Raw genomic sequence first — 21,820 nt, forward strand, 5'->3', positions numbered from 1 at the left:
TCCTCGTTCCTGGGATCCCCACCCCAACATCCCCAATGTCCCCAACATCCCCGTGTCCCCCCACATCCTGTTGTCCTTGTCCCCAGGGTCCTTGTCCCCATTCCTGGGATCCCCATCCCAATGTCCCGATGTCCCCAACGTCCCCAGTGTCCCCAGCATCCCCCATGTTCCCAACGTCCCCGATGTCCCCAACGTCCTGATGTCCCCAACGTCCCCGTGCCATCAGCCATCCCCTCGTCACAGCGCCCGTCCCAGGCCTGTGCCGGCCGTGGCCGGGTCCTGCCACCTCTCTGGCGTCCCCTGGGCCCTGTCCGGCCCCCCCTGGGGACACGGGGACAAGGGGGACACCCCGGTCCCCACGGGGGTGGCTGTGCGTCGGCGCGAGGGGGATGCGGCGCTCGCCCGCTCCCCAGGAAAGCCGACGGCAGCGGCGCTCAGCTGAGTAAGGGCTCATCACGTGGCACGGGGACACTCGGGGACACTTGGGGACACTTGGGGACACGGGGCATGTGGGAAGACTTGGGGACGTGCAGGGACATGTCGGGACATGGAGATATATGGGGACATGGGCATGGGAAGGTGGGGACACGCAGGGACGTGAGGGGATACGAGGGGCAGAGAGGGGCTGATGGGGACAGGGAGGGGACACGGAGATGGGGACGTGCAGGGACATCAGGGGACAAGGACATGGCGACATGCTGGGACATGAGGGACAAAGGGACATGGGACAATGGAGGAGTACAGGGACATGGTGGGGACATAGGGGGCATGGAGGCGACAGGGACATGGGGACATGCAGGGACATCAGGGACAGGGACATGGGGGACACAGAGGGACACGGAGGGGACACAGACATGGGGACATATGGGGACATGGCACAGGGACATGGGACAATGGAGACACATGTGGCTGTGGGGACACAAATGGGGACATGGGGACACACACGGGGACGTGGGGACACATAGGGACAAAAATGGGGACACAGGGACATACGGGAACATATGGGGACACAGGGACAAGGGGACATGTGGGGACAGTGGGGACTTGGGGACACACAGGGACACAGGGACACACATGGGGACATGGGGACACACACGAGGACAAATATGGGGACATGGGACACATGGGGACACACAGGGACACACAGGGGCATAGGGACATGTGGGGACAGTGGGGACATGGGGACACACAGGGACACGGGACACGAATGGGGACACACATGGATGTGGGGACACGCATGGGGACACGAGGACACACGGGGACACAGCAGGGACACGGGGACACGCAGGAACACGGGGACTCACAGGGACATGGGGACATGCATGCGGTCACAGTGGGGACTCACAGGGACGTGGGGACACCGTGGGGACACCGTGGGGACACCAGCAGCCCCCCAGGGACAGAGAGACGGGGACACACGACCCCACCTCAGCCCCCCCCCGTCCCTTCACCCCCACCCCAGGGACAGCCCTGGGGACGCCCGCGGCCACCACCCGCTGTCCTCGCGGCGTCCCCGCGGCGTCCCCGCGGTGTCCCCGCGGTGTCCCCGCGGTGCCACCTACTTGAACTCCTTCTCGCTCTTGCCGCGGAGGTCGCGCACGAGCCACTGGGAGGTGAAGGCGTCCTGGGGGGGCATCCCCCAGCGCATGACGGCGTTGAGGAACGCCTTGCGCTGCCGCGTGTTGAAGCCCAGCACCTGCGGCACGGGGGGGGGGGGGTCACGGGGACACCGGGGGGGCGGGGGGACACCCCGGGGGGACGGGGACACCCCGAGGGGACAGGGACACCCGGGGGAGGGGGACATCCGGGGGGTGGGGAAACGTGGAGGGGACGGGGACACCCAGGGGGGTGGGGGCACCCCAAGGGACAGGGACGCCCCAAGGGATGGGGACACCAGGGGCGGGGGGACACCCCAGGGGATGGGGACATCTAGGGGACAGAGACCCCCCCAAGGGACAGGGACACCCCGTGGGGACAGAGACACCCTGAGGGACAAGGACACCAGGGGATGGGGACACCCAGGGGATGGGGACATCTGGGGGGATGGAGACACCCCAAGGGACAGGGACATCTGGGGGGTGGGGACACCCCGAGGGACAGGGACATCTGGGGGGGAGGGGACACCCCAGGGGATGGGGACACCCCAGGGGATGGGGACCCCGAGGGGACGGGGACACCCTGAAGCTTGCACAGGAAGGGAAGATACGAGGGGGGGGGGGCTGCTGGGGACACTGGGGGGGGACCCAGGGGACCAGAAAGGTGACAGGAGGAAGGGGGGACGCTGGTGCCCGGGGGGGGGGACACCCAGGTGGCCCCCCCAAGGGTCAGAGGGACCCCTCAGGTCTCAGGGGGGGCACCCCAGGCACCCAGGGTGGGATAAGGGACAAAAGGGGACCCGATGCCCCCCCGGGTGACACAAGGGGCCCCAAGGGGACCCAGGGGGGACCCAGGGGACCCCCCCACCCGAGGTGCCCCCCCCGGGGGTCCTCACCTCGATGTTGCCCCCCACCCGGGCCAGCAGCGGGGGCAGCGGTTTGTCCTTCTCGTTCCGGAGCTGCCGCTTGGACTGGCGCCGGCCTGGACGGGGACATCGCTGTCACCCCCCCCCCGCGACACCCCCCCAGGGCACCCAGGAGGCCCCCCCGGACCCCCCCTGTGCCCCCCGGGACTCCCCAAGGTGTGTCCCCCCCCCAGGGGAAGGAAGGAGCCCACCCCAGAAAGGGGGGGGCCTGGGGAGGACACCGAGGACAGTTGGGGACATTATGGGGGGGGGGATGACAGAGGGACATGGGGGGGGGCAGAGGGACATGGGGGGGGCAGAGGGACGTGGGGGGGACACGGGGGGGGCACGGGGGGGCACTCACCCTCCGGCCTCTCATCGAAGTCCTCGTCCTCCTCCTCGGAGCCCACCGAGTACTCCGATTGGTTGTCTGGGGGGGGGAGGGAATCAGCACCCCCAGGACCCCCCCCCATTGCACCCCAATATTGCCCCCACCACCCCCCCGGGACCCCAAATCGCCCCCCGGGACCCCCAGGACCCAGGTGCCCCCCCGGGACCCCCAGATGCCCACCCAAATGCCCCCTAAAAGCCCCCCTGCCCCAAATGCCCCCCGCGTGTTCCGCAGCCCGGCTCAGAACCCTTCCAGTGCCTCCCAGTCTGTCCCAGTGCCTCCCAGTGCCCAAGAGAAACATCCCAGTAACCTCCCAGTGCTCCCAGTTGCCTCAGGGGCACCCCAGTCCTCTGGGGTGTGGGTGCCCGGCGCATTGGGACTCCCCCCGGGTGCCTCCCAGTCTGTCCCAGTGCTTCCCAGTATCCTCCCAGTCCTTTCTGGTGCCTCCCGAGGCACGCACCAGTGCCTCCCAGTGCTCCCAGTTGCCCTGCACCCACCTTGGTCCTCATGGGCGTGACCATCAGCACTTCCCCCAGCGCCTCCCAACACCCTCCCAGTGTATCCCAGTACCTTCCCAGTACATCCCAGTGCCTCCTCCACGCGCCCCAGTACCTCACCAGTGCCTCCCAGTGCTCTCAGCCGCCCTGCATCCACCTTGGTTCTCTAAGCTTGGGGGTGCCCAGCGCACCTGGACCCCTCCCAGTAACTCCCAGTATGTTCCAGCATCCTCCCAGTGCCTCCCAGTTCCCTCCCAGTGCCTCCCAGTGCCCACCTGGGCACCATCGTTGTAGCTGACCTGCTTGTCCTTGACCAGCTTGTGCATCAGCTCCTCCCCAGCGCTTCCCAGTGCCTCCCAGTTCCCTCCCAGTGCCTCCCAGTCCCTCCCAGTTCCCTCCCAGTGCCTCCCAGTTCCCTCCCAGTGCCCACCTTGGTCCTCCTGGGCAGCATCACCATAGCTGACCTGCTTGTGCACTCACCTGCCCTTGCCCAGGTTGTGCACCAGGTCCTCCTGCTGCTTCCCAGTGCCTCCCAGTTCCCACCCAATGCTTCCCAGTTCCCTCCCAGTGCCTCCCAGTTCCCTCCCAGTGCCCACCTTGGTCCTCCTGGGCAGCGTCGTTGTAGTTGACCTGCTTGCGCACCCGCTTGCCCTTGCCCAGGTTGCGCGCCAGGTCCTCCTGCTGCTGCTCGTAGTGGTGCCGCAGCAGCTTCTCCCAGTAGTCGGGGTCGACGTTCTCCTCCTGCTTGATGATCTCCCGCTCGATCTCCTCGATCTGCCGGAGGAGGCGCCGTGGGTTGGATCGTCCCCATGCTCCCCATCTTCTCCGTCCCCATGCTCCCCACCATCTCCGTCCCCATGGTCCCCACCATCTCTGTCCCCATGCTCCCCACCATCTCCGTCCCCATGGTCCCCACCATCTCCGTCCCCATGGTCCCCACCATCTCCGTCCCCATGCTCTCCAGCATCTCTGTCCCCATGGTCTCCATCATCTCCGTCCCCATGATCTCCGTCACCTCCATCCCCATGTTCTCCATCATCTCCATCTCCATTGTCCCCATCACCTCCACCTCCATTGTCTCCTCCCCATCATCTCCATCCCCATCATCATCTCCATCTTCTTTATCCCTATCATCCCTGTCCCCATCATCCCATCTCCACCTCCACTGCCCTCATCTCCATCATCCCCCATCATCTCCATCCCCATCATCTCCATCCCCATCATCTCCATCATCTCCATCACCTCCATCATCTCCACTGTCCCCATCACCTCCATCTCTACTGTCTTCATCTCCATCCCTATCATCCCCATCACCTCCCCGTCCCTATCACCTCTACCTCCACTGTCCTCATCATCCCCATCCACCTCCACTGTCCTCATCTCCATCCCCATCATTTCCATCACCTCCACCTCCACTGTCCCCATCACCTCCGTCATCCCCATCCTTGTTGTCCCCACCTCCATCATCTCCACCGTCCCCATCCCCATCATCCTTATCAACTCCAACACCTCCATTGTCCCCAGCATCTCCATTACCTTCATCTGCATTGTCCCCATCACCCCTACCTTCACTGTCCTCATCATCTCCTTCCCCATGATCTCCATCATCTTCATCCCCATGATCTCCATCCTCTTCATCTCCATTGCCCCCGTCTTCTGCATCCCCATCTCCATCACCTCCACCTCCACTGTCCTCACCATCTCCATCATCTTCATCCCCATCGTCTCCATTATCTTTATCCCTACTGTCCCCATCTTCTCCATCCCCATGATCTCCATCATCTCCATCTCCATTCCCATCATCTCCACCACCTCCACCTCCACTGTCCCCATCACCTCCATCATCTCCGTCCCCGTTGTCCCCACCTCCATCATCCCCACTGTCCCCATCTCCACTGTTTCCATGGTTCCCATCCCCACTGTCCCCGTTTTTTCCTCCTCCATCATCCCCATCCTCACCACCTCCATCTCCTTCATCCCGTCCCCATCTCCATGTCTCCATCACCCCCATCATCTCCGACTCCGTTTCACTCGTTCCCATTTCCACCATTCCCATTCCATCACCCCCACCATCTCCATCTTCATCGTCCCCATCTCCCCCATTCACATCCCCAACGTCTTCATCATCTACATCTCCATCATCCCCATTTCCATTGTCCCCATCTCCATTGTCTCCATCCCCATTGTCATCAGCCCTGCCTCCATCACCTCTACCCACATCATCTCCATCGCCCCCGCTCCCATTGTCCCCACCATCTCCACCGTCCCCACTGTCCCCATCCCCATCATCTTCATCTCCATCATCTCCACCGTTCCCACCTCCATCGTCCCCACCTCCATCATCCCCACCACATCTCACCCCACCATCTCCAATGTCCCCATCATCCCCATCACCTCCCTCGTCCCCACCAAGCCGCTGTCCCCCCCTCGTGCTCCCCCGTCCCCGTCCCCGGGCGCACCTTGTCCTCCTCGCGCACGACGTACTGCGCCACCTTGAAGGAGCTGAGGTACTCGTTCATGTTCTGCACGTCGGCGTCGTCGGTGGCGTCCTGGTTGCGATCGAGCAGCCGGGCGATGGCCTCGTTGTCGTAGTGGATGACGCTGCTGTCCTCCTCCTTGTTCTCCCCTGCGCCGGTGACACGCCGCTGACACGGCCTGGCGTGGCCTGACTTGGTCCAGGACGGCCCAGCATGGCCCAGCGCGGCCCAGCGTGGCCCAACACGGTCCAGCGTGGCCCAGCACGGTCGAACACAGCCCAGCATGCTCTGATACAGCCCAACAAGGTCCAACGTGGCCCAACACGGCCCAGCATTGCCCAATACAGCCCAACATGGTCCAACGTGGCCTGACGCAGCTCAACATGGCCTAAAGTAGTCCAACATGGCCCAACACAGCCCAACATGGTCTGACACAGCCCAGCGTGGCCCAACACAGCCCAACATGGCCCAGCGTGGCCTGACACAACTCAACATGGCCCAGCACAACTCAACATGACACGACACAGCCCAACGTGGTCCAACGTGGCCTGACACGTCCTGACACAGCCCAACATGGCCCAACATGGCCCGACGCAGCTCAACAGGGCCCAGCATGGCCCGATACAACTCAACATGGCCTGACACAGCCCGACATGGCCCGATACAGGTCTACATGGCCCAGCACAACTCAACATGACCCAGTATGTTCCAACACAGCCCAACATGGCCCGATACAGGTCTACATGGCCCAACACAACTCAACATGACCCAGTATGTTCCAACACAGCCCAACATGGCCTGTCACAGCACAACGTGGCCTGTCACAGCTCAACATGGCCCAGTATGGCCCAGTATGACCTGACACAACTCATCATGACCCAGTAAGGTCCAGCACAGCCCAGTATGACCCGATATGGTCCAACATAGCTCAGCATGTCAAGGTATGGCCCAACACAGCCCAGCATGGCCTGACACGGCCCAACACAACCCAACACAGCTCAGCATGGCCCAGTATGGCCCAATATGATCTGACACCACTCAACATGACCCAGTAAGGTCCAGCACAGCCCAGTGCGGCCCAGTATGGTCCAACATAGCTCAGCATGTCCAGGTATGGCCCAACATGGCCTGACACAGCCCAGCATGGACCAGTATGTTCCAACACAGCCCAGTATAGCCTGTCACAGCTCAACATGTCCCAATACAGCTCAATATGGCCTCACACCGTCCAATACAGCCCAGTATGGCCCAACGTGGGCCAACATAGCTCAGCATGTCCAGGTATGGCCCAACACAGCCCAGTATGGCCCAGGATGGGCCAACATAGCTCATCATGTCCCAGTATGGCCCAATATGGTCCAATACAGCCTAACATGGCCTGATACAGCTCAGCATAACCCGATATGGTCCAACACAGCCCAGTATGGCCCCAGTATGGTCCAACATAGCTCAGTATGTCCAGGTAAAGCCCAACATAGCCCAACATGGCCTGACACAGCCCAACACGGCCCATTATGGTCCAACACAGTTCATGATGGTCTAATATGGTCCAACATGGTCCAACACAGCCCAACATGGCCCAATACAGTCCAACACAGACCAACATGGCCCAGTACAGCCCAGTATGGTCCAACACAGCCTGGCATGCCTCCACACGGCCTTGACCAACCCAACATGACGCCCCACCATGGCCTTGCATGACCTGCTGTGACCCAGTTCACAGCCTCCCATGTCCCATCATGGCCTCACGGGTCCCATCATGGCCCCCTCACGTCCTTGTGTGCCCTCTCACAGCCCGACCATGACTTCATGCATCCCGTCATGGATCTGCACATCCCACCACGGCCTTACCATGGCTTTGCATGTTCCGTTCTCGCTTTGCATGACCCATCGCGGCCTTGCACATCTCATCATGGCCTCACACGTCCCACCACGGCCTCACATGTCCCACCACGGCCTCACACGTCCCACCATGCCTTTGCATGTCCCATCATGGCCCTAGCATGGCCTTACACGTCCTGTCACTGCCTTGCCTCAAACATCCCGCCAAGGCCTAGCACATCCCACTGCAGCTTTGCATCAGCTGTTGTGTCCCACCACGGCCTCCTACGCCCTTCCATGGCCTCCTACATCCAACCACAGCTTCCCATGTCCCACTGTGGCCTCCTACATCCTACCATGGCCTCCTACATCCAACCACAGCCTCCTATGTCCCACTGTGGCCTCCTACATCCTACCACAGCCTCCTACATCCAACCACAGCCTCCCATGTCCCACCATGACCTCCTATATCCTACCACAGCCTCCTACGTCCCACCATGGCCTCCCACGTCCTATCATGACCTCCCACATCCCACCACAGCCTCCTACATCCCACCACATCCCCCCACGTCCCCCTGTATCCCCCCCACGTCCCGTCACACCCCGGCCCCGGCAGGCGCTGACCCTCGTTCTCGTCCTTGAAGAGCTCCTCAGTGCCAAACTTGAGGATGTCATCAAGCTCCTGCTTGGACATGGAGCCGGCCTTGGAGCCCAGCCCCGGGCGCACCACCAGGTGCGTCAGCATCATCTTGCGCTTGGCCACCTGCGTGATGCGTTCCTCCACCGACGCCCGTGTCACGAACCGGTAGATCATCACCTTGTTGGCCTGGCCGATGCGGTGCGCCCGGCTGAAGGCCTGCAGGGACGGGGACGCAGCAGGGGACGTGTCGGAGCAGGGACACGGAGGTGGAGGACGCGTTGAGCAGCGCCACGGGGGAAGGGGACAGGTTGGGGACGTCAGTAAGGACATCGTGGTGAGGGGGGAGGTGAGGGGAGTGTTGGAGCAGGGATGTGGTGGTGGGGACGTGGTCATGGAGGATGCAGTGGTGGAGAACGTCGTGGTGGGGATGTGGTCGTGGAGGACGTGGTGGGGACGTGGTCATGGAGGATGTGGTGGTGGAGGACGTGATGGTGGGGACGCGGTGGTGGAGGATGCGTTTGTGAAGGATGTGGTGGTGGAGGATACGGTTGTGGAGGACACGGTGGTGGAGGCATGGTCGTGGATGATGTGGTGGAGATGTGGTGGAGGACACGGTGGTGGGGACATGGTCATGAAGAACACAGTAGCGGAGGACACGGTGGTAGGGATGTGGTGGTGGGGACGCGGTGGTGGAGGACGCAGTGGAGACATGGTCATGGAGGACATGGTGATGGAGGACATGGTGGTGGGGACATGGCCGTGGAGGTCATGGTCACGAAGGACACAGTGGTGGGGACGTGGTGATGGGGACACGTTGAGGAACCTGAGTGTGGCCGGGGCCATGGTAGGACCCATCACGGCGTAGCAGCGGCCGGGGAGAGGGCCGTGGTGGGTGGCATGAGGTGACAACTGGGGACAGGGAGGTGACAAGGCCAAGGGGACGGGGCAGAGGAGGTGGGGAGGGGGCTGCAGAGGACGTGGGGGGGGCACGCACCTGGATGTCGTTGTGGGGGTTCCAGTCGGAGTCGAAGATGACGACGGTGTCGGCGGTCGCCAGGTTGATGCCAAGGCCCCCGGCCCGCGTCGACAGCAGGAAGCAGAACTGCTGCGCCCCCGGCGCTGCCCCCCCGGCATCAGCACGGGGGGTGACGGCCCCCCGGCAAAGCCCACAGCCCCCCCGCGCCCTCCCCAGTATCATCAGGGACCCCAGTACTACCAGAACCCCCCCCTAAAAACCCTCTCCCCCTCCAGCACCCAGCGGTGGGCACCCAGGCACCCTGAACCCATCCCAGGAACCCATCACGGATGGGGTCAGGCCCCCCACCCCAACAAAAAGACCCTAAAAGTCCCTGTCCCCCCACTCCAAACTACCTGGGGGGACTCCATCCTGCCTGGGGGGCCCCATCCTGCCTGGGTGTCACCCCAAATGCTTGCGTCCTCCTGGTCCCTTGGTGCCCTCCATCTCCTGTGTCCTCTCCAGACCCCTCTGTCCCCCCCCGGACCCCTGGGCTCCCCCATATCCCCCGGGTCCCCCCCAGTCCCCTGTGATCCCCCCAACCCCCCCCAGGCCTACCGTTGAAGCGGTCGATGGCCTCCTGGCGCAGCGCCCCCGTGATGCCCCCGTCGATGCGCTCGTACTTGTAGCCCTCGTAGTCCAGGAAGTCCTCCAGTAGGTCCAGCATCTTCGTCATCTGCGGGGCACTGGTTAGACTGGGAGCACTGGGGGGGCTGGGGGGTGTCACTGGTTACAATGGGGGCACTCGGAGGGGGCTGGGACGGGCACTGGTTAGACTGGGGGCACCCAAAGGCACTGGGAGCACCCAGGGCTGCTGGGATGGGCACTGGTTACACTGGGAGCTCCCAGGGGGCTGGGGGGCAGCTGGTGCTGGTTAGACTGGGAGCAGCCAGGGTGCTGGGACAGACACTGGTTAGACTGGGAGCACTGAGAGGTACTGGGATGGGCACTGGTTACACTGGGGGCACCCACAGGTGCACCTGGTGCTGGTGCTAGGATAGACTGGGAGCACCCAGGGTGCTGGGATGGACACTGGTTAGATTGGGGGCACCTGGGGGTGCTGGGACTTACACTGGTTAGACTGGGGTCACCCAGGGGTGCTGGGTGGGGAGCGGGGGGCCCTGGGGGTGCCCGGGGGGGGGTCAGCCCCCCCCCACCGACCTGGGAGAAGATGAGCACGCGGTGGTTCTGCTCCTTCAGCTTGCGCAGCATCTTCTGCAGCAGCAGCAGCTTCCCCGAGGCCTTGATCAGGGCCCCCCCCTCGTAGGCGCCGCTCGGCAGCTTCGGGGACTCCTGGGACGGGTTGGGGACAGGTTGGGGACAGGGACGGGGGCGTCACCCCCGGTCCCGATCCCCCCCCCTGCATCCCCACAGCTCTGCGTTCCCCCCCCCAGGTGTCCCCATGGCGCTCCCCCCGTGTCCCCCCACGGTCCTCTTGTCCCCTCCCTGTCCTTCTGTCCCTCCCGTGTCCCCCTGTAGCGCCCACGTCCCATCGCCGTGTCCCTCTGTCCCATCCCATGTCCCCCCCATGTCCCCATGTCCCTCTGAAGCTCGTCCCACCACCCCACATCCCTCTTGTCCCCCCCATGCCCTCCGTGTCCCCCCCATGTCCCCCCGTATCTCCCCATCTCCCCCCACCCCATGTCCCTGTCCCCCCACATCCCGCCGTATCTCCCCATCTCCCCCCACCCTCCCCGTGCCCCCTCAGCCCCCCCGACCCCCAAGACCCCCCCCCAGCTCACCATGGCGGCCACGGGGAAGAGGTAGGGGTGGTTGCAGCACTTCTTCAGGTCCATCATGATGTTGAGCAGCGACACCTGGTTCCCTCCGCCCCGCGAGTTCAGCGCCTCGAAGTTGCGCGTCAGGATGTACTTGTAGTACTTCCTGCGGGGCGGGGGGCTGGGACCCGGCTCGGGGGGGGGGGGGGGGCAGCCCCCCCTCCCCCCTCCCCCCCCAGCCGGTGGGACCCCCCCCTCACCCTGAAGGAACCCCGGTTTGGGGGCTGGGATCTCCCCACGTCGGTGGGAGGCAAGAGATCAGGGCACTGGGACCCCCCCCGCGCACCCCAAGGTCTTTGGGGTCTGGGTGTTTGGGGAGCTGGGACCCCCCCCAGGGCGGGGGGATTTAGGGAGGGGGGGCTGGGACCCCCTGAGGGCAGCAGGGACCCCAGCACTGAGGGGCCGGGACCCCACGGGCACAGGGGGCACAGGGGTCTGGAGCATCGGGACCCCCCCCAAGGTGGGTGGGACCTGGCATTGGGGTGCTGAGACCCCCAAAGTTGGTGGGGTCTGGGAATGGGGGTGCTGAGACCCCCCCCCCCAAGGTGGATGGAACCTGGAACTGGGGTGCTGAGACCCCTTGTGGGGTGCTGGGACCTGGCATTGGGGTGCTGAGACCCTCCCTCAAGGCTAGTGGGATCAGGTACTGGGGTGTTGGGACCCCCAAGGTGGGTGGGATCTGGGAATTGGAGTGCTGAGACCCCCCCCCCCCAAGGTGGATGGGACCTGGGATTGGGGTGCTGAGACCCCCAAAGTTGGTGGGATCTGGGTGTTGGGGTGCTGAGACCCCCTAAAGCGGGTGGGACCCGGTATTGGGGTGCTGAGACCTGGAACTGCGGTGCTGAGACCCTCCCCAAGACTGGTGGGATCAGGTATTGGGGTGCTGAGACCCCCAAGGTCGGTGGGAATTGGGGTGCTGAGCACCCCCCCTAAGGTGGGTGGGACCTGGTATTGGGATGTTGAGACCCCAAAAGGTGGTGGGATCTGGGAATTGGGGTGCTGGGACCCCCAAGGTTGGTGTGACCTGGTATTGGGGTGCCAAGACCCCCAAAGCCAGTGGGCTCTGGGTGTCGGGGTGCTGAGGCCCCCCCCTAAAGTGGGTGGCACCTGGTATTGGGGTGCTGAGGCCCTCCCCAAGGCCAGTGGGATCAGATATTGGGGTTCTGGGACCCCCAAGGTGGATGGGACCTGGCACTGGGGTGCTGAGACCCCCAAAGTTGGTGCAACCTGGAATTGGGGTGCTGAGACCCCCCCTAAGGTGGATGGGACCTGGAATTGGGGTGCTGAGACCCCTTGTGGGTGGGTGGGACCTGGTATTGGGGTGCTGAGACCTGGTATTGGGGTTCTGAGACCCCCAAAGTAGGTGGGACCTGCAATTGGGGTGCTGAGACCCTCCCCAGTGCTAGTGGGATCAGGTGTTGGGGTGCTGGGACCCCCAAGGTGGATAGGACCTGGAACTGGGGTGCTGAGACCCCCCCCCGAGGCTCTTAGGACCTGGTAACCTGGTATTGGGGTGCTGAGACCCCCCAGGGCAGCTGGGATCTGGTGCTGGGGTGCTGAGACCCCCAAAGTTGGTGTGACCTGGGAATTGGGGTGCTGAGACCCCCCCCAAGGTGGATGGGACCTGGTATTGGGGTGCTGAGACCTGGTATTCGGGTGCTGGGACCCCCAAGGTGGGTAGGACCCGGTATTGGGGTGCTGAGACCCTCCCCAAGGCCAGTGGGATCAGATATTGGGGTTCTGGGACCCCCAGGGCTCCTGGGACCTGGCAGCTGGGGCGCTGAGACCCCCCTGCGTGCGGGCGGGCCGTGGGTACCCCCTGGGACTGCCGGGCCTCGCTGGGCCCCATCCTGCCCGCGGCGCTGTGCCCGTACTTCTGCATGGGGCTGAGCTCGACGCGCACGATGAGCTCGGTCTTGGCCGGCATGTTCTTGAAGACGTCGGCCTTGAGGCGCCGCAGCATGTGGGGGCCCAGCAGGTCGTGGAGCTTCTTGATCTGGTCCTCCTTGGAGATGTCGGCGAACTCCTCCAGGAAGCCCTCCAGGTTGCTGGGGGGGGAGGGGAGTGAGGGGGGCGTGAGGAGGGGGCCGGGGGGCGGCCGGGACGAGGCGGGGGCGCGGGGACGGCTGTGACAAGGTGGGGACGCGGGGGGACGCGAGGGGACGTGGGGACACGAGGGGCTGGGGGAGGTGGGGGGGATGTGGGGACGGCCAGAACGTGGGGACACCGGGACGGCCAGGACGTGGGGACGTGGGGACGGACAGGACATGGGGACACGGGGACACGTGGGGACACATGGGGACAGCCAGGAGGTGGGGACAGCCAGGATGAGGGGACAAGGGGATGGCCAGGACGTGGGGACACGAGGATGTGGGGACACGGGGACGGCCAGGACGTGGGGACAGCCATCGCACGGGGACATCTGTCACACGGGGACTTGGGGACAGTGGTGACACAGGGGGATGTGGGAGGATGTGAGGGTGGACCCGGGGATGTGGGGGGCCAGGAGGGGACACTGGGGGCCAGGAGGGGACAACGGGGCCAGGAGAGGACAACGGGGGCCGTACTTGAAGCGCTCGGGCGTGAGGAAGTTGAGGAGGTGGAAGAGCTCCTCCAGGTTGTTCTGCAGCGGGGTCCCCGTCAGCAGCAGCTTGTGCTCGATCTTGTACCCGTTGAGCACCCGAAAGAACTGCGGGGTGGGGGGGGACAAGGGGGGGGTCACATCACCCGTGTCACCCTACGGAAGGGGACACCCCCTCCCCACGGGACCCCCGTGGTGCCCCCGTGTCCCCTCCCCGAGGGGCGCAGACACCGGGGGCGTCGCCGACTCAAGGGACCGAGGCTCCCAAGCGTCCCCCCGAGGCACCCCAGGGGGGCTCCCCAGAGGTCCGGGTGCCCCCCCAAGGGTCCGGGCGCCCCCCCGGGGGTCCCGGCTGCCCCCCCCCCCCCGGGCCGTGCCCACCTTGCTCTGGTTGTTCTTGAGGCGGTGGGCCTCGTCCACCACCAGGCAGGCCCAGCGGATGGAGCCCAGCGCCGCCTGGTCGATGGTGATCAGCTCGTAGGAGGTGAGCAGCACGTGGAACTTCACCTGCGCCTCCCGCTGCCGCGGCCGTCAGCGCCCGGCCGCCGGGACAACCCGGCACCCCGGGGACCCCCAAAGCCCCCCAGGGACCCCATCGCCCCGAGGACCCGGCCACCAGGTCACCCAGCACCCCGGGGACACCCAGCACCCCGGGGACCCAGCCCCCAGGCAGGTCACCCAGCACCCTGAAGACCGCCAGCACCCCAAGGACCCGGCCACCAGGTCACCCAGCACCCCGGGGACACCCAGCACCCCGGGGACCCCCCAGCACCCCAAGGACCGGCCACCGGGTCGCCCAGCACCCCAAGGACCCGGTCACCAGGTCACCCAGCACCCCGGGGACACCCAGCACCCCGGGGACCCCCCAGCACCCCAAGGACCCAGCCACCAGGTCACCCAGCACCCTAAGGACCCCCAGCACCCCAAGGACTGGCCACCGGGTCGCCCAGCACCCCAAGGACCCGGTCACCAGGTCACCCCAGCACCCCAAGCACCCCCAGCACCCCGAGGACCTGGCCACCAGTTCACCCATCACCCCTGGGACCCCACCACCAGGTCACCCAGCACCCCGAGGACTTGGCCACCAGGTCACCCAGCACCCTGAAGGCCCCCAGCACCCAAGGACCCACCCACACGTCATCCAGCACCCGAAGGACCCAGCCACCAGGTCAACCCAGCACCTCAAATGACCCCTAGGACCCATCCACAGGTCACCCCAGCACCCTGAGGACCCCCAGCACCCTAAGAGCCTGGCCACCAGGTCACCCCGCATCCCCAGCACCCCAAAGACCCAGCCACCAGGTCAACCCAGCACCCCAGGGACCCCACCACCAGGTCACCCAGCACCCCCAGGACCCATCCACAGGTCACCCAGCACCCCAGGGACCACCATCACCCCAAAGACCCGGCCACCAGGTCACCCCATCACCCCAGGGACCCCACTACCAGGTCACCCAGCACCCCAAGGACCTGGCCACCAGGTCAACCCAGCACCCCAATGGCCCCTACGACCCATCCACAGGTCACTCCAGCACCCCAAAGACCCGGCCACCAGGTCACCCAGCACCCAAAGGACCCCCAGCACCCCAAGAGCCTGGCCACCAGGTCGCCCCAGCACCCCGAGGACCCCCAGCACCCCTAGGACCCATCTACAGGTCACCCAGCACCCCAAGGACCCATTCACAGGTCACCCAGCACCCCAATGACCCCCAGCACCCCAAGGACCCGACCACCAGTTCACCCCAGCACCCCAAAGACCCCCAGCACCCCAACGACCCAGCCACCAGGTCACCCCATCACCCTGAGGACCCCCATCACCCCAAGAACCCAACCACAGGTCACCCCAGCACCCCAATGACCTCCAGCACCCCAAAGGCCTGGCCACCAGGTCAACCCAGCACCCCAACGGCCCCTAGGCCACATCCACAGGTCACCCCATCACCCTGAGGACCCCCATCACCCCAAGAACCCATCACCAGGTAACCCTACCACCCCAAGGACCTGGCCACCAGGTCACCCCATCACCCCAAGGACCCCCATCACCCCGAGGACCCGTCCCCCGTGCCCCCCTCGCCCCTCACCTTCATCTTGAAGGCCTTCTTGCCGCCCTTCATGGCGTTGTCGTCGAAGGAGAACTCGTTCTCGCGGATGATGGCGCGGCTGTCCTTGTCCCCGGTGTAGGTGACGACGTAGAAGGCGGGCGCCCACATCTGGAACTCGCGCTCCCAGTTGATGATGGTGGAGAGCGGGGCGCTGACGAGGAACGGGCCCTTGGTGTGGCCCTGGGGGACAGCGCGTCACACGGGGACACGGGGACGGGGCGGCGGCGCGGGACGGGCCCTTGGGGACGTGGGGACAGTGTGACACAGGGGGCGGGGGGCGGCGGGACGGGGCCGTGGGGACGTGGGGACATGGGGACAGTGTGACACATGGGGCAGGGGGTGGCTTGGTGTGGCCACAGGGACATGAAAATGTCCCCAGGGGGACGCAGGCAGGGACACGGTGACACCCCAGGGTGGCCATAGGGACATGGTGACATCCCAGGGTGGCCATGGAGACACCCCAGGGTGGCTATGGGGACACGGTGACATCCCACTGTGGCCACAGGGACACCCCAGGGTGGCCATGGGGACACTGTGATACCCCAGGGTGGCCAGAGGGACATGGGGACACCCCAGGGTGGCCATGGGGACACGGGGAGGCACATGGAGACAGCAAGAGCGACTGAAGTGACACGGGGACATCCCGGGGACGTTGCCAAGTGTCACCACAGGGTGGCAGCAGGGACCCAGCCAAGGGCCCTGGGGACAGCCCAGAGCGCCGGCGGGATCACGGGAGGACACGGGGACACCCCAGGGTGGCCGTGGGGACACAGGGCCGTGGGGCCACCAGCAGGGCCCTGGTGACACCCCATGGTGGCCATGGGGACACCGGCCGGGATGTGGGGACGCCGTGGGGTGGCTGTGAGAGCACTGGGATGGCCATGGGGACACCAGCAGGACCCTGTGGCCACCTGAAGGTGGCCGTGGGGACACAAGGAGGGCCACAGGGACAAGAATAGGGCCGTGAGGACACCCCATGGCGGCCATGGGGACACTGGCAGGGACATGGGGACACCATCAGGACCCTGGGACCACCAGTAGGACCCTGGTGTCACCCTATGGGGACCATATGGACACAGGCAGGGCCACGGGGACACAAATAGGGCCATGAGGACACCCCATGGTGGCCATGGGACCACAGGCAGGGACATGGGGCCACGAGCAGGACCATGGAGCCACCAGTAGGACCACGGGGCCACCCTATGGGGGCCATACGGACACAGGCAGGGCCACGGGGACACAGATAGGACCACGAGGACACCCCGTGGTGGCCATGGGACCACCGGTAGGACTATGAGGCTACCAGCAGGACCTTGGTGTCGCCCTATGGAGGCCATATAAACACAGGAAGGGCCATGGGGCCAGCAGTAGGACCTTGGGGTCACCAGCAGGACCTTGGTGTCGCCCTATGGGGACCATATGGACACAGGCAGGGCCATGGGGACACAAACAGGGCCATGAGGACACCCCATGGTGGCCATGGGACCATAGGCAGGACTATGGGGTCACCATTAGGATCATGGGACTACCAGCAGGACCATGGGACCACCAGCAGGACCCTGGGACCACCAGTAGGACCACGGGGCCACCCTATGGGGGCCGTATGGCCACAGGCAGGGCCACGGGGCCGCAGACGGGAGCGCGAGGACACCCTGTGGTGGCGCCCACCCACCTCCTTGTAGAGCGAGTAGAGGAAGACGATGGTCTGGATGGTCTTGCCCAGCCCCATCTCGTCGGCCAGGATGGTGTCGGTGCTCTGCGCCCAGGAGAAGCGCAGCCAGTTGAGGCCCTCCAGCTGGTAGAGGTGCAGCGTGCCGCCGGTGGCCGAGATGAAGCGCGGCTGCGACTCGTACTTCACCGTCGGCTGGGGACGGGACGGGGACGCGTCACCGCGGGGAACGTCAACGGGGGGATGGGTCAACATGAGGAACGTCAACGTGGGGACACGTCACCGTGGGGAACATGACGGTGGGGACGCGTCAACGTGGGGATGGATCAATGTGGGGAACGTCAACGTGGGGAACGTCAACATGGGGAACGTCAACATGGGGAACGTCAACGTGGGGACATGTCACCGGGGGGAACATCACGGTGGGGACGTGTCAATGTGGGGATGGGTCAACGTGGGGAACGTCAACGTGGGGAACGTCAACGTGGGGATGAGTCAACGTGGGGCAACTCAACATGGGGAATGTCACCGTGGGGACGCTAAAAGGAGGGAACGTCAACGTGGGGATGGGTCAACGTGGGGATTGGTCAATGGGGGGAATGTCAACGTGGGGAACGTCAGGGTGGGTACACGTCAACGTGGGGATGGGTCACCATGGGGAATGTCACCATGGGGCCTATCACTGCGGGGATGGGTCAATGTGGGGATGTGTCACCATGAGGAACGTCAACGTGGGGAAAGTCACCATGGGGAATGTCAATGTGGGGACAGGTCAACATGGAGACACATCAACGCGGGGACATGTCACTGTGGGGCACCTCAACATGGGGAGGTGCCACCGCAGGGATACCTCAACGTGGGGGACATGTCCCCGTGGGGCACATCACAGTGCGGCACCTCACTATGGGGACACGTCACCCTGGTGGCATGTCGCTGTGGGGACGTCACCATGGGGGGACACCGCCACTGGGGAGGGGGTGGAAGGGGGTGTGGGGAGTGGGAGCTGGGGGGACACGGGGTTGGAGGGGACACAGGGGACTTTGGGGGACATGGGGGGCACAGAGCACCTGGGGGGGGGACACAGGGGACTTTGGGGGACATGGGGGGGACACAGGGGACTTGGAGGGGGACACGGGGGACAGGGCAGGAATCCAAGGGAGTGGGGGGACCCAGGCAACCCGGGGGGGACCCAGGTGACAGGGGACATCCAGGTGACAACGGGGGGGACATGCAGGTGACTGGGGGGGGACACGTGCAGGTGACAACGGGGGGGACACGCGGTGCCCCACACTCACGTCGTTGGTGGGGGAGTCGGGGGGGCCCTCCCCCGGCGTCTCCTTCTTCTTCTTCTTGTAGCGCCGGGGCTGCGCAGGATCCTCCCCCATGAACACCTCCCTGGGGACATCGGGGAGGGGACAGTGGGGAGGGGGGGAACAACGGGGGGGGACAACAGGGGACATGTCAGAGGTGGGGGTACACGGTGACACCGTGGCCCGGCGGCTCTGGTCCCCCCAGGGGCTCGCCCGCGTCCCCCGTTCCCGACGCCGTGTCGCGTCCCCCTGCCGTGTGTCCCCCCGTGGCACGTCCCCTGGTGTCCCCCCCCCCCTCCTCGGTGTCCCCCCCTCCCGGTGTGCCCCCCCACCCCCCCCGGTGTCCCCAGGCTCACCGGTGCTTCCAGTAGGCCAGCTTGTGGAGGTCGTAGTCGGGGATGGGCATCTCGTCCTCCTCCCAGGTGGCCTGGTCGTAGGGCAGGTCGCGCCACTTCACCAGGTAGTGGTACTGCCCCTTCCGGTCCACGCTGCGCGACACGCCGTCACAACGGGCACCCGGGGGACACCGGGCACCCGGGGGGACACCGGGCACCCAGGGGGGACAGCGAGCAGCCGGGGGACCCCGGGCACGCAGGGGACAGCGGGCACAGGGGGGCGGATCGGGCACCGGGGTGGTGTCAGGCACCAGGGGTGACAGCAGGGACCCTTGGGGACAACGGGCACCCACGGGGACAGCACAGGTGGCAGCAGGTAGCCAGGGGGATGGTGAGCACCCGTGGGTGACAGCGAGCACCCACAGGGACAATGGGCACCTACAGGGACAATAAGGCACCTGTGGGGACAGTGGGGCAGCCATGGGGACAACAAGGTACTGCAGGTGACAGCAGGTACCCCAGGGGGGACAACGAGCACCCATGGGTGACAGCAAGCACCCATGGGGACAACAAGGCACCTGTGGGGACAATGGGGCACCCGTGGGGACAGTGGGGCACCCATGGGGACAAGAAGGTACCACAGGTGACAGCAGGTACCCAAGGGGACAATGAGCACCCATGGGTGACAGCAAGCACCTATAGGGACAATGGGGCACCCGTGGGGACAATGAGGCACCACAAGTGACAGCAGGCACCCATGGGGACAGTGGGCACCCACGGGGGACACGAGGCACCCACAGGGACCTGGGCACCCATGGGGGACAGCGGGGATCCCCCCGTGCCACCGCGACGCGGGTGGCAGCCAGGCCCCAGGGACGGGTGGCGGGCACCGCAGGGCCACCAGGGGTCACCCGCTGCCACCGCTGCCAGCGGGGACACGCCGGGTGACAGCCGGGTGACACCCAGCGCCGGGGTCGCCCGGGGGCAGGCGGTGACAGAGGGGTCACATGGGGACAAGGCCACGGGGACAAGGCCACGGGCGGGCAGCAGAGGGCATCTGGGGACATGGAGTCACCTGAGGACACGCGGCCAGTGGGCTGGGACACCCGGGGGGGACACCCCGAGGGGACATGGGGACACGGGGGGGCACCCAGAGGGGACACGGGGACATCCCAAGGGGACACCCACAGGGGACACTGGGGTCTGGGACACCGGGGACAGGGACACTCAGGATTTTGGGGCTGCCCAGGGGCAAGCTGGGGGGTACCCAAGGGTGCCAGGGGTGTCCCCAGGAGTGTCCCCAGGGGTGTCCCCAAACCCTGCTCGGACTTGGGGAGGGGGCACCCCCGGGTGTTAGGGGTCACCCATGGGTGCTGGGGTGTCCAGGAGCCCCCGAAGTTGCCCATTGTCCCCAAAGGCACCAGCAGCGTCCCCAAACCCCCAGAAGCCCCGTGCCGATGTCACCCCAAGCCCCCCTTTTGGGGTGGGAGCACCCACAGGTGTAGGGGGGCACCCGCGGGTTTAGGGGGGCACCCAAGGGTGCCTGGGATCACCCCCAGGGACTAAAGGTGTCCAGCAGCCCCCAAACTTCCCCGTTATCCCCAAAACCTCCATCAGCATCCAGCAGCCCCCAAAGTTCCCCCTTGTCCCCAAAGCCTCCAGCAGTGTCCCCAAGCCCCCCTTCTGGGGTGGGAGCACTCACGGGTGTAGGAGGGCACCCAAGGGTGCTTGGGGTCACCCCCAGGCATTAGGGCTGTCCAGCAGCCCCTGAAGTTATCCCCAAAACCTCCATCAGCATCCATCAGTCCCCAAGGCGTCCCCTTATCCCCAACCCCACTACAGCCCCCAACCCCCCTAAAACCCCCCTAAAACCCCCTAAAACCCTCCAAACTCCCCCCAACCCCCCCCCCCCCGAGACCCCCCCACCTGTGGTTGATGATGCGGTGCACCGTCATCCACTCGGGCTTGATGCCGTAGCGGTAGAAGCGCTCCTCCATGCCGCCGTAGAGCGGGTCCTGGCTGCGGCCCCGCTTGTCGCTCTTGGCGTCGTCGTCCCCGGAGCCGTAGTCCAGGGGGGGCGGCTCGTCCATGTCGTTCTTGCGCTGGTAGTTGCGGTACATCACCAGGTGGAAGATCTCCAGCTGGGGGGGGGGGGGGGGGGGACACGACACGGGGACACCCCCCGGTTAGTTTTGGGGGCGCGGGGGACACCCCCCGGGGCACCCCGGTGGCGCCCCGCAGGGCGGGTGGCCCCTTCGGGGTGTCCCTGATTGCTCCCGAGGGGTTTATGGGGTGCGTGCTGGGGGCGTCCTCGGTCCCAGTGTGTCCCCAGGGGGGGCCCTGTCCCATGTCCCCCCCCATGGTGGGCACACGGGGGGCCCTGCCCCCCCTGGTGACACCCAGGTGGCGCCCCGCAGGGCGGGTGGCCCCTTCGGGGTGTCCCTGATTGCTCCCGAGGGGTTTATGGGGTGGGTGCTGGGGGCGTCCTCGGTCCCAGTGTGTCCCCAGGGGGGGCCCTGTCCCATGTCCCCCCCCATGGTGGGCACAGGGGTGGCCCTTGTTCCCTAGGGTGGGCACAGGGGTGTCCCCGTGTCCCCCAGGACACCCCCAGGGGTGTCCCCACGTCCCCCAGGCCACTCAGGGGGTGTCCTTGTCCCCCTCAGCCACTCCCAGGGGTGTCCCCATGTCCCCCAGGCCACCCCCA

At 65.7% G+C, this 21,820-nt stretch overlaps 3 protein-coding genes across 3 annotated transcripts in view; 1 reads left to right on the top strand and 2 right to left on the bottom strand.

Moving 5' to 3' along the window:
• Positions 1–21,820, bottom strand: part of CHD3 (chromodomain helicase DNA binding protein 3) — a gene marked incomplete at its 5' end in the record, with an annotated part of 41,807 nt that overhangs the window by 9,761 nt on the left and 10,226 nt on the right. The window contains 18 exons of the mRNA XM_040543616.1: positions 1,563–1,696; positions 2,492–2,577; positions 2,865–2,930; positions 3,985–4,162; positions 5,848–6,014; positions 8,311–8,542; positions 9,321–9,445; positions 9,900–10,017; positions 10,503–10,634; positions 11,084–11,225; positions 12,994–13,167; positions 13,687–13,808; positions 14,082–14,219; positions 15,782–15,982; positions 17,475–17,666; positions 18,767–18,866; positions 19,138–19,269; positions 21,043–21,257. Of these exons, the coding sequence (XP_040399550.1) occupies positions 1,563–1,696; positions 2,492–2,577; positions 2,865–2,930; positions 3,985–4,162; positions 5,848–6,014; positions 8,311–8,542; positions 9,321–9,445; positions 9,900–10,017; positions 10,503–10,634; positions 11,084–11,225; positions 12,994–13,167; positions 13,687–13,808; positions 14,082–14,219; positions 15,782–15,982; positions 17,475–17,666; positions 18,767–18,866; positions 19,138–19,269; positions 21,043–21,257 (2,654 nt within the window). The remainder of the gene's footprint in view (positions 1–1,562; positions 1,697–2,491; positions 2,578–2,864; positions 2,931–3,984; positions 4,163–5,847; positions 6,015–8,310; positions 8,543–9,320; positions 9,446–9,899; positions 10,018–10,502; positions 10,635–11,083; positions 11,226–12,993; positions 13,168–13,686; positions 13,809–14,081; positions 14,220–15,781; positions 15,983–17,474; positions 17,667–18,766; positions 18,867–19,137; positions 19,270–21,042; positions 21,258–21,820) is intronic.
• On the top strand, positions 6,020–8,164 carry LOC121063248 (glutamine-rich protein 2-like). Its single transcript, XM_040543615.1, has 5 exons — positions 6,020–6,248; positions 6,299–6,378; positions 6,449–6,503; positions 6,724–6,741; positions 6,982–8,164. Exons 1-5 carry the CDS (start codon positions 6,219–6,221, stop codon positions 7,564–7,566), a joined length of 768 nt encoding a protein of 255 aa, XP_040399549.1. The 5' UTR covers positions 6,020–6,218; the 3' UTR covers positions 7,567–8,164.
• LOC121063247 (nascent polypeptide-associated complex subunit alpha, muscle-specific form-like) lies at positions 11,759–12,978 on the bottom strand. Its single transcript, XM_040543614.1, has 2 exons — positions 12,744–12,978; positions 11,759–12,613 (listed from the first exon to the last, which is right to left on the bottom strand). Exons 1-2 carry the CDS (start codon positions 12,966–12,968, stop codon positions 11,759–11,761), a joined length of 1,080 nt encoding a protein of 359 aa, XP_040399548.1. The 5' UTR covers positions 12,969–12,978.

Source organism: Cygnus olor, unplaced genomic scaffold (genome assembly GCF_009769625.2).
Source record: "Cygnus olor isolate bCygOlo1 unplaced genomic scaffold, bCygOlo1.pri.v2 scaffold_136_ctg1, whole genome shotgun sequence".
Taxonomy (NCBI): Eukaryota; Metazoa; Chordata; class Aves; order Anseriformes; family Anatidae; genus Cygnus; species Cygnus olor.